The sequence below is a fragment of the Pseudophryne corroboree genome, chromosome 4 (genome assembly GCF_028390025.1).
Source record: "Pseudophryne corroboree isolate aPseCor3 chromosome 4, aPseCor3.hap2, whole genome shotgun sequence".
In the NCBI taxonomy this organism is placed as follows: Eukaryota; Metazoa; Chordata; class Amphibia; order Anura; family Myobatrachidae; genus Pseudophryne; species Pseudophryne corroboree.
The window spans coordinates 866852784-866869570 of NC_086447.1; the positions used below are offsets into that span (position 1 = coordinate 866852784).

General features: G+C 48.5%; 1 protein-coding gene across 3 annotated transcripts in view; it reads right to left on the reverse strand.

Annotated features, from left to right (window-relative positions):
* Positions 1 to 1030: 1030 nt before the first annotated feature.
* The window catches only part of LOC134910558 (phosphofurin acidic cluster sorting protein 2-like), a 327980-nt gene continuing 312223 nt past the window's right edge, over positions 1031 to 16787 (reverse strand). For all 3 annotated transcript variants that reach the window (XM_063918731.1, XM_063918732.1, XM_063918733.1), the window contains exons 23-25: positions 9044 to 9261; positions 8407 to 8520; positions 1031 to 1407 (exon numbers count right to left, since the gene is read on the reverse strand). In XM_063918731.1, the coding sequence (XP_063774801.1) occupies positions 1295 to 1407; positions 8407 to 8520; positions 9044 to 9261 (445 nt within the window). In that variant the 3' untranslated portion in view covers positions 1031 to 1294. The remainder of the gene's footprint in view (positions 1408 to 8406; positions 8521 to 9043; positions 9262 to 16787) is intronic.

Here is a 16787-nt window from a genome sequence, read left to right on the forward strand (position 1 = left end):
CCTTGGAGTGGGATATGGCAACATTTGGAACCCATTAGTTCAGAACAGGTGCATCAACACCAGCCGCAGGGGAGGGGCTCTTAATTGTGGTTATAACAAAAAGTTGGGTAGATTGAGCTCATACACTGTAGGTACAAATGGTATGTCTATCCCACTGTAAGCTATGATGGCCGACGCCTTTTTCTCACTCCCATGGTGTCCCCACAACTTCCAGTCACCATTTATTGCTGAGAACTCACTGTTACATTCCTGCTCTGTCTCTCCCTCGTCACATGCACTGAAACTTAGAGGTAGAAGCACTTCGTTTTGCCTTTTCAATGATTGCCTCTTTGAAACATCGGGAAGACTCCCCGAGAACTCGCGACTGCCTGCAGGTCACAGGCTATTACATTTACAGTCCCACAATAACGGGAGCCCCGGATGCTAACTGGTGTAGACTGCTGACTGGCCCTGTATATATTATATTGCACATGGTTTCTACCTTCACACTCTCCCCTCATATAAACCCTACTTCAGCCATCTAACCATCTTCTCCAGCTGTCTCCTTCCTACTAAGGGGCATCCAGCCTCCAATATAGAGCCTTTTGCCGGTACTGGACAGTTTCTCTACCCCCCGCCTCCTGTCCCACACTCTCTCCTTCCAACAAGAAGCCCTTACTGTCTCATTATTTAAATTTTCAGCCTAATTCCCTTAAATGGGCTTTAACTTTACTTATTTCTATCTTTACATGTAGCATAATTACTGGGACCTCCCAAACCCACTATCTAGAGAAGATCAGGACATGGACCTATTTCATACACTTTCTGATTCATGCTGTAGTGTCTGTGGAAGAGAGTGATGACATAAAAGAGTTCTGGCTGTAATACAGTTGTGTTACTTACCAGGGATGAAGAACTATTTAACCAATGATCTGACCAATTACATTCATAAGCCATGAGCGTCACTATGACTGACCAGCTAATATTCAGTCAATCACCACAAAATATTCATTATTTTTCCCAGTTTACAAATTCATGGTCAATTAACAACTACTCCAATTGCATTTATTTAAATGTAACACTTTTCATGAGAACTGCTATTGCTGATAATAATGAGGTACACTCATCCCAATTTATGCACACTGCCTTCCCTATTGCTTTAGAAGGAAGGTGGACAATGGCAGGCACACCACACTGACACAAAGGATCTTGTAGGGAAAGTGAATGATCTACCTGACTTCACTGACTCAGAAAGGGAAATACAGAGTGATCCATTTACAGAAAGTGTTAATCTAACGATGACATCACAGTGACATCACATCTTCACATGACCAAAGATGCCCACAGGGAACTGCTTGACGTGAGTCGGCCATTGTGCCGCCAGCTGGAAGAACTTGACGTCGTTCCACTCCACGCCATCTATGGTGACTGCAGGGAAGAGAAGGCGTATGTGGATATTAGTGATAGAACCTTACAGCAATGTCACATTACAATACTGGGTAGTAGTAACCACTAGAACACAGGGGGCTACTCGCATTGTGACGTTCTGGGATGTGTCACTCTAGTCAGTCACAACAACTGTACAAGATAAATATTTATTTTTCACTTACTAAAGATTGCGCTTTATAGCACTTTGTTGGCAACAAACTAGAATAAATATATTTGCCTTTTATGTTTACATTGTGAAACAAATATACTTTTCAAGATTCTGCTCATTGTAACTTGTACCCAATTAGGATATAATGGGCCTGATTCTGAGACGCTGCTGCAAGCGCTTTAGCGCAGTCGTGTCTGAGACTGTATGCTAATGCTAGTATCAGACCTTCCCCTGGTGTACATACGTGTACACACTGTGTAAGGACGGAGACGCCAACTTTCAGCATCCTCAGACGCCGTAATACTGATAGGTGCGTCTTTAGACACAACCATCGGAAGCACCATCGGAACTTGCAGATTCTTCATCTGAGTGTGGACTCCAGTGTGAGCAATTAAGCGCCACTGTATGCAACCAGTTCAGCGACGCACCCACGACACTAGCATAAAACAGGTTCATCTTCTTGCATTTAAATAGCCACCACCCGGTCACTACCCAGGAATGCCCAATACATTTTCCATACACTTCTGCATCACAACTGCAGATCGGAAGCAGGTGCAGTGAAAAAATAAGATTTTACTCACCGGTAAATCTATTTCTCGTAGTCCGTAGTGGATGCTGGGAACTCTGAAAGGACCATGGGGAATAGTGGGCTCCGAAGGAGGCTGGGCACTCTAGAAAGATTTATGACTACCTGGTGTGCACTGGCAACTCCCACTATGACCCTCCTCCAAGCCTCAGTTAGGACACTGTGCCCGGACGAGCTGACATAATAAGGAAGGATTTTGAATCCCGGGTAAGACTCATACCAGCCACACCAATCACACCGTACAACTCGTGATACTATATCCAGTTTGACAGTATGAAAACAACTGAGCCTCTCAACAGATGGCTCAACAATAACCCTTTAGTTAGCAATAACTATTTACAAGTATTGCAGACAATCCGCACTTGGGATGGGCGCCCAGCATCCACTACGGACTTCGAGAAATAGATTTACCGGTGAGTAAAATCTTATTTTCTCTAACGTCCTAGTGGATGCTGGGAACTCCGAAAGGACCATGGGGATTACACCAAAGCTCCCAAACGGGCGGGAGAGTGCGGATGACTCTGCAGCACCGAATGAGAGAACTCAAGGTCCTCCTCAGCCAGGGTATCAAATTTGTAGAATTTTGCAAACGTGTTTGCCCCTGACCAAGTAACAGCTCGGCAAAGTTGTAAAGCCGAGACCCCTCGGGCAGCCGCCCAAGATGAGCCCACCTTCCCTGTGAAATGGGCTTTCACTGATTTAGGATGCGGCAGTCCAGCCGCAGAATGCGCCTGCTGAATCGTGTCACAGACCCAGCGAGCGATAGTCTGCTTAGAAGCAGGAGCACCCAACTTGTTGGGTGCATACAGGACAAATAGCGAGTCAATTTTCCTGACTCTAGCCGTCCTGGAAACATAATTTTTCAAGGCCCTGACTACGTCCAGTAACTTGGAATCCTCCAAGTCCCTAGTAGCCGCAGGCACCACAATAGGTTGGTTCAAGTGAAAAGCGGATACCACCTTAGGGAGAAACTTGGGACGAGTCCTCAATTCTGTCCTATCCATATGGAAAATCAGATAAGGACTTTTATATGACAAAGCCGCCAATTCTGATACACGCCTGGCCGAAACCAAGGCCAATAACATGACCACTTTCAACGTGAGATATTTTAGATCCACGGTTTTTAGTGGTTCAAACCAATGTGATTTTTAAGAAACTCAACACCACGTTGAGATCCCAAGGTGCCACTGGAGGCACCACCGGGGGCTGAATATGCAGCACTCCTTTTACAATGTCTGAACTTCAGGTACTGAAGCTAATTCTTTCTGGAAGAAAATCGACAGAGCCGAGATCTGTATCTTAATGGAGCCTAATTTTAGGCCCATAGACACTCCTGCTTGTAGGAAATGCAGAAATCGACCTAGTTGAAATTCCTCTGTTGGGGCCTTTTTTGGCCTCACACCAAGCAACATATTTCCGCCATATGCGGTGATAATGTTTTGCAGTTACATCTTTCCTGGCTTGAATCAGCGTAGGAAAGACTTCCTCCGGAATGCCCTTTTCCTTTAGGATCCGGCGTTCAACCGCCATGCCATCAAAACGTAGCCGCGGTAAGTCTTGGACCAGACAGGGCCCCTGCTGCAGCAGGTCCTGTCTGAGCGGCAGAGGCCATGGGTCCTCTGATATATTTTCTTGAAGTTCTGGGTACCAGGCTCTTCTTGGCCAATCCGGAACCACGAGTATCGTTCTTACTCCTCGCCTTCTTATTATTCTCAGTACCTTTGGTATGAGAGGCAGAGGGGGGAACACATAAACCGACTGGTACACCCACGGTGTTACCAGAGCGTCCACAGCTATCGCCTGAAGGTCCCTTGACCTGGCGCAATATCTTTTATAGCTTTTTGTTGAGGCGGGACGCCTTCATGTCCACCTGTGGCCTTTCCCAATGGTGTACAATCCTTTGGAAGACTTCTGGATGAAGTCCCCACACTCTCGGGTGGAAGTCGTGTCTGCTGAGAAGATCTGCTTCCCAGTTGTCCACTCCGGGAATGAACACTGCTGACAGTGCTAACACATGATTTTCCGCCCATCGGAGAATCCTTGTGGCTTCTGCCATCGCCATCCTGCTTCTTGTGCCGCCCTGTTGGTTTACATGGGCGACTGCCGTGATGTTGCCTGATTGGATCAGGACCGGCTGGTTTTGAAGCAGAGGCCTTGCCTGACTCAGGGCATTGTAAATGGCCCTCTGTTCCAGAATATTTATGTAGGGAAGTCACCTGACTTGACCAAAGTCCCTGGAAGTTTCTTCCCTGTGTGACTGCCCCCCAGCCTCAAAGGCTGGCAACCATGGTCACTAGGACCTAGTCCTGTATGTCGAACCTGCGGCCCTCTTGAAGATGGGCACTCTGCAGCTACTACAGTAGAGATACCCTGGTCCTTGGAGACAGGGTTATCAGCCTAATGCATCTGAAGATGCGACCCGGACCACTTGTCTAACAGGTCCCCCTGAAAAATTCTTGCATGGAACCTGCTGAATGGGATTGCTTCGTAGGAAGCTACCATTTTTCCCAGGACTCGCGTGCAATGATGCACCGATACCTGTTTTGGCTTCAGGAGGTCTCTGACTAGAGATGACAGCTCCTTGGCTTTCTCCTCCGGGAGAAACACTTATTTCTGGTCTGTGTCCAGAACCATCCCCAGGAACAGTAGACGTGTCGTAGGAACCAGCTGTGACTCTGGACTGTTTAGAATCCAACCGTGCTGTTGTAGCACTTTCCAAAATAGTGCTACCCCGACTAGCAACTGCTCCTTGGACCTCGCCCTTATAAGGAGATTGTCCAAGTACGGGATAATTAAAACTCCCCTTTTTCGAAGGAGTATCATCATTCCGGCCATTACCTTGGTAACACCCTCGGTGCCATGTACAGTCCAAACGGCAGAGTCTGGACTTGGTAATGGTAATCCTGTACCACAAATCTGAGGTACTCCTGGCGAGGATAGTAAATAGGGACATGCAGGTAAGCATCCTTGATGTCCCGGGATACCATGTAATCCCCCTCGTCCAGGTTTGCAATAACCGCCCTGAGCGATTCCATCTTGAACTTGAATTTTTTATGTATGTGTTCAAGGATTTTAAATATAAAAAAGGGTCACAACGAACCATGCGGTTTCGGTACCCCAAACCGTGTGGAATAGTAACCCCGTCCCTTGAAGTAGGGGCACCTTAAGTATTACCCGCTGGGAATACAGCTTATTAATTGCCTCTAGCACAGCCTCCCTGCCTGAGGGAGTTGTCGGCAAGGCATATTTGAGGAAACGGCGGGGGGAAGACATCTCGAATTCCAGCTTGTACCCCTGAAATACTACTTGAATGAAACAGGGATCCACCTGTGAGCGAGCCCACTGATCGCTGAAATTTTTGAGACGGCCCCCCACCGTACCTGGCTACACGTGTGGAGCCCCCGCGTCATGCTGTGGACTCAGAGGAAGCGAGAGAAGAATTATGATTCTGGGAACAGGCTGACTGGTGCAGCTTTTTCCCTCTTCCCTTGTCTCTGTACAGAAAGGAAGCGCCTTTGACCCGCTTGCTTTTCTGAAGCCGAAAGGACTGTACCTGATAATACAGTGCTTTCTTAGTCTGTGAGGAAAACTGAAGGAAAAATATTTCTTCCCAGCTGTTGCTGCGGATACGAGGTCCCAGAGACCATCCCCAAATAATTCCTCACCCTTATAAGGCAGAATCTCTATGCGCCTTTTAAGGTCAGCATCACCTGTCCAGTGACAGGTCTCTAATACCCTCCTGACAGAATGGACATTACATTCATTTTGGATGCCAGCCGGCAAAATATCCCTCTGTGCATCCCTCATATATAAGACGATGTCTTTAATATGTTCTCATGTTAGCAAACTAGTATGTTTGACAGGGTCACCGACCACGCTGCAGCAGCACGCTCTGCAGGTTTCAGTCTAGTACCTGAGTGTGTAAATACAGACTTCAGGATAGCCTCCTGCTTTTTATCAACAGGTACCTTCAAAGTGGCCGTTCCTAAAACGGTAGTGCCACCTATTTTGACAACCGTGTGAGCGCCTTATCCACCCTAGGGGATATCTCCCAGCGTAACTTATCCTCTGGCGGGAAAAGGTACGCCATCAGTAACTTTTTAGAAATTACCAGTTTCTTATCATGGGGAACCCACGCTTTTCACACACTTCATTCATTCATCTGATGGGGGAACAAAACATTGCCTGCTTTTTCTCCCCAAACATAAAAACCCATTTTTAGAGGTTAATGTCAGAAATGTGTAACACATTTTTTATTGCCGGGATCAAGTCACGGATGTTCCTAGTGGATTGTGTATATGTCTCAACCTTGTCGACACTGGAGTCAGACTCCGTGTCGACATCTGTGTCTGCCATCTGAATGAGCGGGCGTTTTTGAGCCTCTGATGGCCTTTGAGACGCCTGGGCAGGCACGGGCTGAGAAGCCGGCTGTCCCACAGCTGTTACGTCATCCACCCTTTTATGTAAGGAGTTGACACTGTCGGTTAATACCTTTTACCTAACCATCCACTCTGGTGTCGGCCCCACAGGGGGCGACATCACATTTATCGGCATCTGCTCCGTCACTATATAAGCCTCCTCCTCAAACATGTCGACACAGCTGTACCGACACACCGCACACACACAGGGAATGCTCTGACTGAGGACAGGATCCACAAAGCCCTTTGGGGAGACAGAGAGAGAGTATGCCAGCACACACCAGAGCGCTATATAATGTGGGGATTAACACTATAACTGAGTGAATTTTCCCCTATAGCTGCTTGTATATACAATATTGCGCCTAAATTTAGTGCCCCCCCTCTCTTTTTAACCCTTTGAGCCTGAAAACTACAGGGGAGAGCCTGGGGAGCTTTCTTCCAGCTGCACTGTGAAGAGAAAATGGCGCCAGTGTGTCTGAGGGAGATAGCTCCGCCCCTTTTCCGCGGCCTATTCTCCCACTTTTTTCTGGATTCTGGCAGGGGTATTTACCACATATATAGCCTCTGGGGCTATATATTGTGGTATTTTTGCCAGCCAAGGTGTTTTTATTGCTGCTTAGGGCGCCCCCCCCAAGCGCCCTGCACCCTCAGTGACCGGAGTGTGAAGTGTGCCTGAGTAACAATGGCGCACAGCTGCAGTGCTGTGCGCTACCTTGGTGAAGACTGATGTCTTCTGCCGCCGTTTTTCCGGACCTCTTCTTGCTTCTGGCTCTGTAAGGGGGACGGCGGCGCGGCTCCGGGACCGAACACCAAGGACTGGGCCTGCGGTCGATCCCTCTGGAGCTAATGGTGTCCAGTAGCCTAAGAAGCCCAATCCGGCTGCAAGCAAGCGAGTTCGCTTCTTCTCCCCTTAGTCCCTCGCTGCAGTGAGCCTGTTGCCAGCAGGTCTCACTGAAAATAAAAAACCTAAATCTATACTTTCTTTCTAAGGGCTCAGGAGAGTCCCTAGTGTGCATCCAACCTCGGCCGGGCACAAGATCTGAGGCTTGGAGGAGGGTCATAGTGGGAGGAGCCAGTGCACACCAGGTAGTCATAAATCTTTCTAGAGTGCCCAGCCTCCTTCGGAGCCCGCTATTCCCCATGGTCCTTTCGGAGTTCCCAGCATCCACTAGGACGTTAGAGAAAAAAGATGATGAATTACGTCCAACAAGCCCAGTAAGTGTTACATGTACCAGCCATACATACTGCAATAACACGGCAGATATCAGCACCTGGATACACTGCAGCATGAGAACCACCACAGCACTGATGGAGTCATTATCAGGCATGATGGTAAATGTGGTCAGAAGATAACCTCCAATGACTACTGTTGGTCTGTGTGGCCGTCTTTAAGAGCACTAAAGGCCCTAATCCAGGCCTGGCCAACCTGTGGCTCTGCAGCTGTTGTGAAACTTCAAGTCCCAGCATGTCCTGCCACAGTTTCGCTATTAGAGAATGCTAAAACGGGGGCAGTGCATGCTGGGATCTGTAGTTTGACAGCAGCTAGAGAGCCCCTGGTTGCCCTAATCATTTCAGAAGTATTCATGAAACTAGGCCCAAATGGGCAGATTTGTTCAGTAGGGCCACTTCTGTGTATGGGTCAAAGCTGACACTGATCCTGGGTGGGACTGGGTGTGGCGAGCTACAATGAGAGTGAAGTCATGTATAGAGCTGAGACGCTAGACGTTCAGTCTATTAATATCCCAGACACAGAGATCATGTATAGAGCTAAGATGGGGTGCCTGGCCCTCTGGGTACTCCGGCAGATGCTGGCAGACTCCTCTTACCTCTCAGCATGGTGTTCTGGTTCTTGGCGGTGCATATCAGACGACTGATTCCCTCGATCACCTGACTGCGAGACTCGGGTTCCTTCTCTTTGGGCTTCTTAGTGAGGAACATGACTAGGAAAGAACAATGGTCATTAGTTATGGGGATGAGTCTATCAAGCATTGATGCATCTTGGTACATTCTTAACTTGCTCCATCTATTACTGTTTCATAGACCAGATTTGCTTCAGATGTATACCCCATTGTATCTTGTATTGTATTTGTGTGGGGAAGCTTAACACTTCCTAAGTTACTGGTTTCATTCAGAGGTGTGCTTAGGGACTGCCAGGGAGGTACGGACACTTCCATGGATAGCAGTAAGTCTGATCACCCGCCTTACAAGCCCAGAAGGAAGGTGATGTGGAAGAAACAGGGCAGGTAAGTTATAATCTATCACTAAGTGTATTTAGGGAATAGCAGTCTGTGGCTCGGTATACACTAAGGGACAGAATTAAGTTAAAAATCAGTTTTCTGTTTGCAGTTGGTGGTGCTATATAACTAAGCGATCATCTTTTAGAAGGTCTGCCCCGTTTCCTCAATGAGCGCTCAGTGGAAGCCTGGCATATAACATGGACAGACATTACTCAGCACGTCTCACCTTTCTTGTTTTTCTCCTGAGTGACTATAGTCATAGTCATACACAGGGGCAGGTTGTTCTCTCCGGGGGGTGGCAGGCGGCTGACCTGCAGGGAACGGAAGTTGCTCCTCATTGTGTTCTTAGTGGCGGTGTCTCTCCGATCCCCATCCTTCCTGCGCTCCGACCACTGCCAGTAATCTACCTGCAGCCCCATCACTTCAACCCCTGACGGCAAAGTCCTACAGCCAGACAAAGGATGCGGGCAGAGTGAGAGAGATAGCTTGATGGGTATCAGAGAGAGAGAGGCAGCTTGATGGGTATCAGAGAGAGAGACAGTGGGATGGGTATCAGGGCGGTTTTGAGAACCGAGTAAAACCGAATCCGCTCATCACTAGGTATCAGAGAGAGAGCCAGCGACAGCGGGATGGATATCAGAGAAAGGGAAAGAGACAGCGGGTTGGGTATGAGAGAGAGACAACGGGATGGGTATCAGAGAGAGAGACAACAGTTTGGGGATCAGAGAGAAAGAGAGACAGCGGGATAGGTATCAGAGAGAAAGAGACAGCGGGATGGGTATCAGAGAGAAAGAGACAGCGGGATGGATATCAGGGAGAGACAGCGAGATGGATATCAGGGAGAGAGAGAGTGGGATGGGTATCAGAGAGAGACAGCGGGATGGATATCAGAGAGAGACAGCAGGATGGATATCAGAGAGAGAGAGAGAGCGGGATGGATATAAGAGAGAGACAGCAGGATGGATATCAGAGAGAGTGGGATGGATATCAGAGAGAGACAGACAGCGGGATGGATATCAGAGAGAGAGAGACAGCAGGATGGATATCAGAGAGAGACAGCAGGATGGATATCAGAGAGAGACAGCAGGATGGATATCAGAGAGAGAGAGAGAGAGAGAGAGCGGGATGGATATAAGAGAGAGACAGCAGGATGGACATCAGAGAGAGTGGGATGGATATCAGAGAGAGACAGACAGCGGGATGGATATCAGAGAGAGAGAGACAGCGGGATGGATATCAGAGAGAGAGACAGTGGGATGGATATCGGAGAGAGAGAGACAGTGGGATGGATATCAAAGAGAGAGACAGCAGGATGGATATCAGAGAGAGAGAGAGACAGTGGGATGGATATCAGAGAGAGAGAGAGAGAGACAGCGGGATGGACATCAGAGAGAGAGAGACAGCTGTATGGCTATCAGAGAGAGAGAGACAGTGGGATGGATATCAGAGAGTGAGAGACAGACACGCAGCGGGTTGGATATCAGAGTGAGACAGCAAGATGGAGATCAGAAAGAGAGAGACAATGGGATGGATATCAGAGAGAAAGAGACAGCGAGATGAATATAGGAGACAGTGGGATGGATATCGGAGAGAGAGAGAGACAGCGGGATGTATATCAGAGAGAGAGACAGCAGGATGGATATCAGAGAGAGAGACAGTGGGATGGATATCAGAGAGAGAGACAGCGGGAGAGAGATGGACATCAGAGAGAGAGAGAGACAGCGGGATGGACATCAGAGAGAGAGAGAGACAGCTATATGGCTATCAGAGAGAGAGAGACAGCGGGATGACTATCAGAGAGAGAGAGAGAAACAGCGGGTTGGATATCAGAGTGAAACAGCAAGATGGAGATCAGAAAGAGAGAGACAATGGGATGGATATCAGAGAGAAAGAGACAGCGAGATGGATATCAGAGAGAGAGAGAGACAGCAGGATGGATATCAGAGAGAGAGATAGACACAGTGGGATGGATATAAGAGAGAGAGACAGTGGGATGGATATAAGAGAGAAAGAGAGAGACAGCGGGATGGATATCGGAGAGAGAGACAGCGGGATGGATATCAGAGAGAGAGACAGCGGGATGGATATCAGAGAGAGAGACAGCGGGATGGATATCAGAGAGAGAGACAGCGGGATGGATATCAGAGAGAGAGACAGCGGGATGGATATCAGAGAGAGAGACAGCAGGATGGATATCAGAGAGAGAGACAGCAGGATGGATATCAGAGAGAGAGACAGCGGAATGGATATCAGCGATTAACAGTGGGATGGATATCAGAGAGAGAGAGAAATAGGGTGGTGTATAAAGACGCCCACTTTTTACTGCACAAATACCTGTATACCCTAAATGTTATAACTAAAACCACTTTTAATATAATGACTGGGGCAGATGTACTAAGCCTTGGAGAGTGTTCAAGTGAGAGAGATAAAGTACCAGCTAACCAGCTCCTGTCATGTTACAGACTGTGGGGTAGATATATGAAGGGTTGATATGGGGGGGACATGTATCAGCACACGTTATGTGCGCTGATACCGCTCCCCCTCCCCCCATGTATGAATGCAGGGTAGTGTGCTCAGTGACAGGGGTGCTAAGCGCCCCTGTCTATTTTGGTGCTGATATCGAAACGATAGCGCGCCGATATGCAGGACAATGTATGTGGCACTGACTGTTCCGACACCTGCAGCTATCTATTTCGACAGCTGCAGGTGTCACTGCCCTATCTCCAAAACAGACACAGTTCTGGCCCTGGCTGTGGCGGTTGCCGGCTCTGGGCTGCACAGGAGATATCGCAATAATAGCGAGATCTCGCGCACGCCCAGAGGAGCCGGCCAGGGGAGAGACACAGCGCATCAGCACTAGGCGCTGCGTGCTCAGGCTGGGATCGCCAGAGGAGGGAGTTTTCACTGCACCGCTTCAACAGGCAAGATGTTAATACATCTTGTCAATGTAGCGTCCTACTTCTCCTTGGTAATGAGGCGAAGCAGGAAGTGCTATAGTGGTATGCTCCGTGCCGCTATAATACATATCCCCCTATGTATGAATAATGACAGGAGATGATTGGATGGTACTATAGCTCTGTCCACTCTATCTCTCTCCAAGGCTTAGTACATATATATGAAAACTTCTGAAGGAAAAGAACAGACTCTGCAATGTGAGATTCCAAATTGTTCCAGCTTCATTCCTGCTGGACCAACATACTACACACTGAGTTCATAAAGCCCACAGACCTACTTATGTGGCACTGTGTAACAACCAACCACTGAAACAGGAAATGTAAACACTTTGGGGCTTATGTAATAGTCTGTGTGCTGCACGCTCTGAGGAATTTCCAGCGTGTCTGCCCATATTTTTAAAGGGGCAATCATTTAAAAGGCAAAACCTATAAATCAGTGTCTGATCTACCAGTTCTTCGCACGTGACATTCTGATTTTCACGGTTGTAAATATAAAATAAGATTTTACTTACCGATAAATCTATTTCTCGTAGTCCGTAGTGGATGCTGGGGACTCCGTCAGGACCACGGGGGATTAGCGGCTCCGCAGGAGACAGGGCACAAAAATAAAGCTTTAGGATCAGGTGGTGTGCACTGGCTCCTCCCCCTATGACCCTCCTCCAAGCCTCAGTTAGGATACTGTGCCCGGACGAGCGTACACAATAAGAAAGGATTTTGAATCCCGGGTAAGACTCATATCAGCCACACCAATCACACCGTACAACTTGTGATCTGAACCCAGTTAACAGTATGATAACGTAGGAGCCTCTGAACAGACGGCTCACAACAATAACAACCCGATTTTTTTGTAACAATAACTATGTACAAGTATTGCAGACAATCCGCACTTGGGATGGGCGCCCAGCATCCACTACGAGAAATAGATTTATCGGTAAGTAAAATCTTATTTTCTCTAACGTCCTAGTGGATGCTGGGGACTCCGTCAGGACCATGGGGATTATACCAAAGCTCCCAAACGGGCGGGAGAGTGCGGATGACTCTGCAGCACCGAATGAGAGAACTCCAGGGCCTCTTTAGCCAGGGTATCAAATTTGTAGAATTTTACAAACGTGTTCTCCCCCGACCACGTAGCTGCTCGGCAGAGTTGTAATGCCGAGACCCCTCGGGCAGCCGCCCAGGATGAGCCCACCTTCCTTGTGGAATGGGCCTTGACAGATTTAGGCTGTGGCAGGCCTGCCACAGAATGTGCAAGTTGAATTGTGCTACAAATCCAACGAGCAATCGTCTGCTTAGAAGCAGGAGCACCCAGCTTGTTGGGTGCATACAGTATAAACAGCGAGTCAGATTTTCTGACTCCAGCCGTCCTTGAAATATATATTTTCAATGCCCTGACAACGTCCAGCAACTTGGAATCCTCCAAATCGCTAGTAGCCGCAGGCACCACAATAGGCTGGTTCAGGTGAAACGCTGACACCACCTTAGGCAGAAAATGAGGACGCGTCCGCAGTTCTGCCCTGTCCGAATGGAAAATCAGATATGGGCTTTTATACGATAAAGCCGCCAATTCTGACACTCTCCTGGCTGAAGCCAGGGCCAGTAGCATGGTTACTTTCCATGTAAGATATTTCAAATCCGCCGATTTGAGTGGCTCAAACCAATGGGATTTGAGAAAATCCAAAACTACATTAAGGTCCCACGGAGCCACTGGGGGCACAACCGGGGGCTGTATATGTAGTACTCCTTTTACAAAAGTCTGGACTTCAGGAACTGAAGCCAATTCTTTTTGGAAGAAAATCGACAGGGCCGAAATTTGAACCTTAATGGAGGCCCATAGACAATCCTGTTTGCAGGAAATGTAGGAATCGACCCAATTGAAATTCCTCCGTGGGGGCCTTCCTGGCCTCACACCACGCAACATATTTTCTCCAAATGCGGTGATAATGTTGTGCAGTCACCTCCTTCCTGGCTTTTACCAGTGTAGGAATGACCTCTTCCGGAATGCCTTTTTCCCTTAGAATTCGGCGTTCAACCGCCATGCCGTCAAACGCAGCCACGGTAAGTCTTGGAATAGACACAGTCCCTGTTGAAGCAGGTCCCGTCTTAGAGGTAGAGGCCACGGATCTTCCGTGAGCATCTCCTGAAGTTCCGGGTACCAAGTTCGTCTTGGCCAATCCGGAGCCACGAGTATCGTTCTTACTCCCCTTTGCCGTATAATTCTCAGTACTTTTGGTATGAGAGGCAGAGGAGGAAACACATACACTGACTGGAACACCCACGGCGTTACCAGAGCGTCCACAGCTATTGCCTGAGGGTCTCTTGACCTGGCGCAATACCTGTCCAGTTTTTTGTTGAGGCGAGACGCCATCATGTCCACCTTTGGTTTTTCCCAACGGTTCACAATCATGTGGAAGACTTCTGGATGAAGTCCCCACTCTCCCGGGTGTAGATCGTGTCTGCTGAGGAAGTCTGCTTCCCAGTTGTCCACTCCCGGAATGAACACTGCTGACAGTGCTATCACATGATCTTCCGCCCAGCGAAGAATCCTTGCAGCTTCTGCCATTGCTCTCCTGCTTCTTGTGCCGCCCTGTCTGTTTACGTGGGCGACTGCCGTGATGTTGTCCGACTGGATCAACACCGGCTGACCCTGAAGCAGGGGTTTTGCCAGGCTTAGAGCATTGTAAATCGCTCTTAGCTCCAGTATATTTATGTGAAGAGACATCTCCAGGTTTGACCATACTCCCTGGAAGTTTCTTCCCTGTGTGACCGCTCCCCAGCCTCTCAGACTGGCATCCGTGGTCACCAGGACCCAGTCCTGTATGCCGAATCTGCGGCCCTCTAACAGATGAGCACTCTGCAACCACCACAGCAGAGACACCCTTGTCCGTGGCGATAAGGTTATCCGCTGATGCATCTGCAGATGTGATCCGGACCATTTGTCCAGCAGATCCCACTGAAAAGTTCGTGCGTGGAATCTGCCGAATGGAATCGCTTCGTAAGAAGCCACCATCTTTCCCAGGACTCTTGTGCATTGATGCACAGACACTTTCCCTGGTTTTAGGAGGTTCCTGACAAGTTCGGATAACTCCTTGGCTTTCTCCTCCGGAAGAAACACCTTTTTTTTGAACCGTGTCCAGAATCATTCCCAGGAACAGCAGACGTGTCGTCGGGGTCAATTGAGATTTTGGAAAATTCAGAATCCACCCGTGCTGTTGCAGCACTATTTGGGTTAATGCTACTACGTCCCCCAGCTGTTCCCTGGACCTTGCCCTTATCAGGAGATCGTCCAAGTAAGGGATAATTAATACGCCTTTTCTTCGTAGAAGAAACATCATTTCGGCCATTACCTTGGTAAAGACCCGAGGTGCCGTGGACAATCCAAACGGCAGCGTCTGAAACTGATAATGACAGTTTTGCACCACGAACCTAAGGTACCCTTGATGTGAAGGGCAAATTGGGACATGCAGGTAAGCATCCTTGATGTCCAGGGACACCATAAAGTCCCCTTCTTCCAGATTCGCTATCACTGCTCTGAGTGACTCCATCTTGAACTTGAATTTTTGTATGTACAGGTTCAAAGATTTCAGATTTAGAATAGGTCTTACCGAGCCGTCCGGCTTCGGTACCACAAATAGTGTGGAATAATACCCCTTTCCCTGTTGTAGGAGGGGTACCTTGACTATCACCTGCTGAGAATACAGCTTGTGAATGGCTTCCAATACCGTCGCCCTGTCTGAGGGAGACGTTGGCAGAGCAGACTTTAGGAACCGGCGAGGGGGAGACTTCTCGAATTCCAACCTGTAACCCTGAGATATTATCTGCAGGATCCAGGGGTCCACCTGTGAGTGAGCCCACTGTGCGCTGAAATTCTTGAGTCGACCCCCCACCGCCCCTGAGTCCGCTTGTAAAGCCCCAACGTCATGCTGAGGGCTTTGCAGAAGCCGGGGGGGGCTTCTGCTCCTGGGAAGAAGCTGCTTGGTGCACTCTCTTACCCTTTCCTTTGCCTCGGGGCAAATATGACTGTCCTTTCGCCCGCTTGTTCCTATAGGAACGAAAGGACTGCGGCTGAAAAGACGGCGTCTTTTTCTGTTGGGAGGGGACCTGAGGTAAAAAGGTGGATTTCCCGGCTGTTGCCGTGGCCACCAAATCCGATAGACCGACCCCAAATAATTCCTCCCCCTTATACGGCAATACTTCCATATGCCGTTTGGAATCCGCATCACCTGACCATTGTCGCGTCCATAAACTTCTTCTGGCAGATATGGACATCGCACTTACTCTCGATGCCAGAGTGCAAATATCCCTCTGTGCATCTCGCATATATAGAAATGCATCCTTTAAATGCTCTATAGTCAGTAAAATACTGTCCCTATCCAGGGTATCAATATTTTCAGTCAGGGAATCCGACCAAACCACCCCAGCACTGCACATCCATGCAGAGGCGATGGCTGGTCGCAGTATAACACCAGTATGAGTGTATATACTTTTCAGGGTAGTTTTCAGCCTCCTATCTGCTGGATCCTTGAGGGCGGCCGTTTCAGGAGACGGTAACGCCACTTGTTTTGATAAGCGTGTGAGCGCCTTATCCACCCTAGGGGGTGTTTCCCAGCGCGCCCTAACCTCTGGCGGGAAAGGATATAATGCCAATAACTTCTTTGAAATTAGCAGTTTTCTATCGGGGTTAACCCACGCTTCATCACACACTTCATTCAATTCGTCTGATTCAGGAAAAACTACAGGTAGTTTTTTCAGACCCCACATAATACCCCTTTTTGTGGTACATGCAGTATCAGAGATATGTAAAGCCTCCTTCATTGCCGTGATCATATAACGTGTGGCCCTACTGGAAAATACGTTTGTTTCTTCACCGTCGACACTAGATTCGGTGTCCGTGTCTGGGTCTGTGTCGACCGACTGAGGTAAAGGGCGTTTTACAGCCCCTGACGGTGTCTGAGACGCCTGTACAGGTACTAACTGGTTTTCCGGCCGTCTCATGTCGTCAACTGATTTTTGTAATGT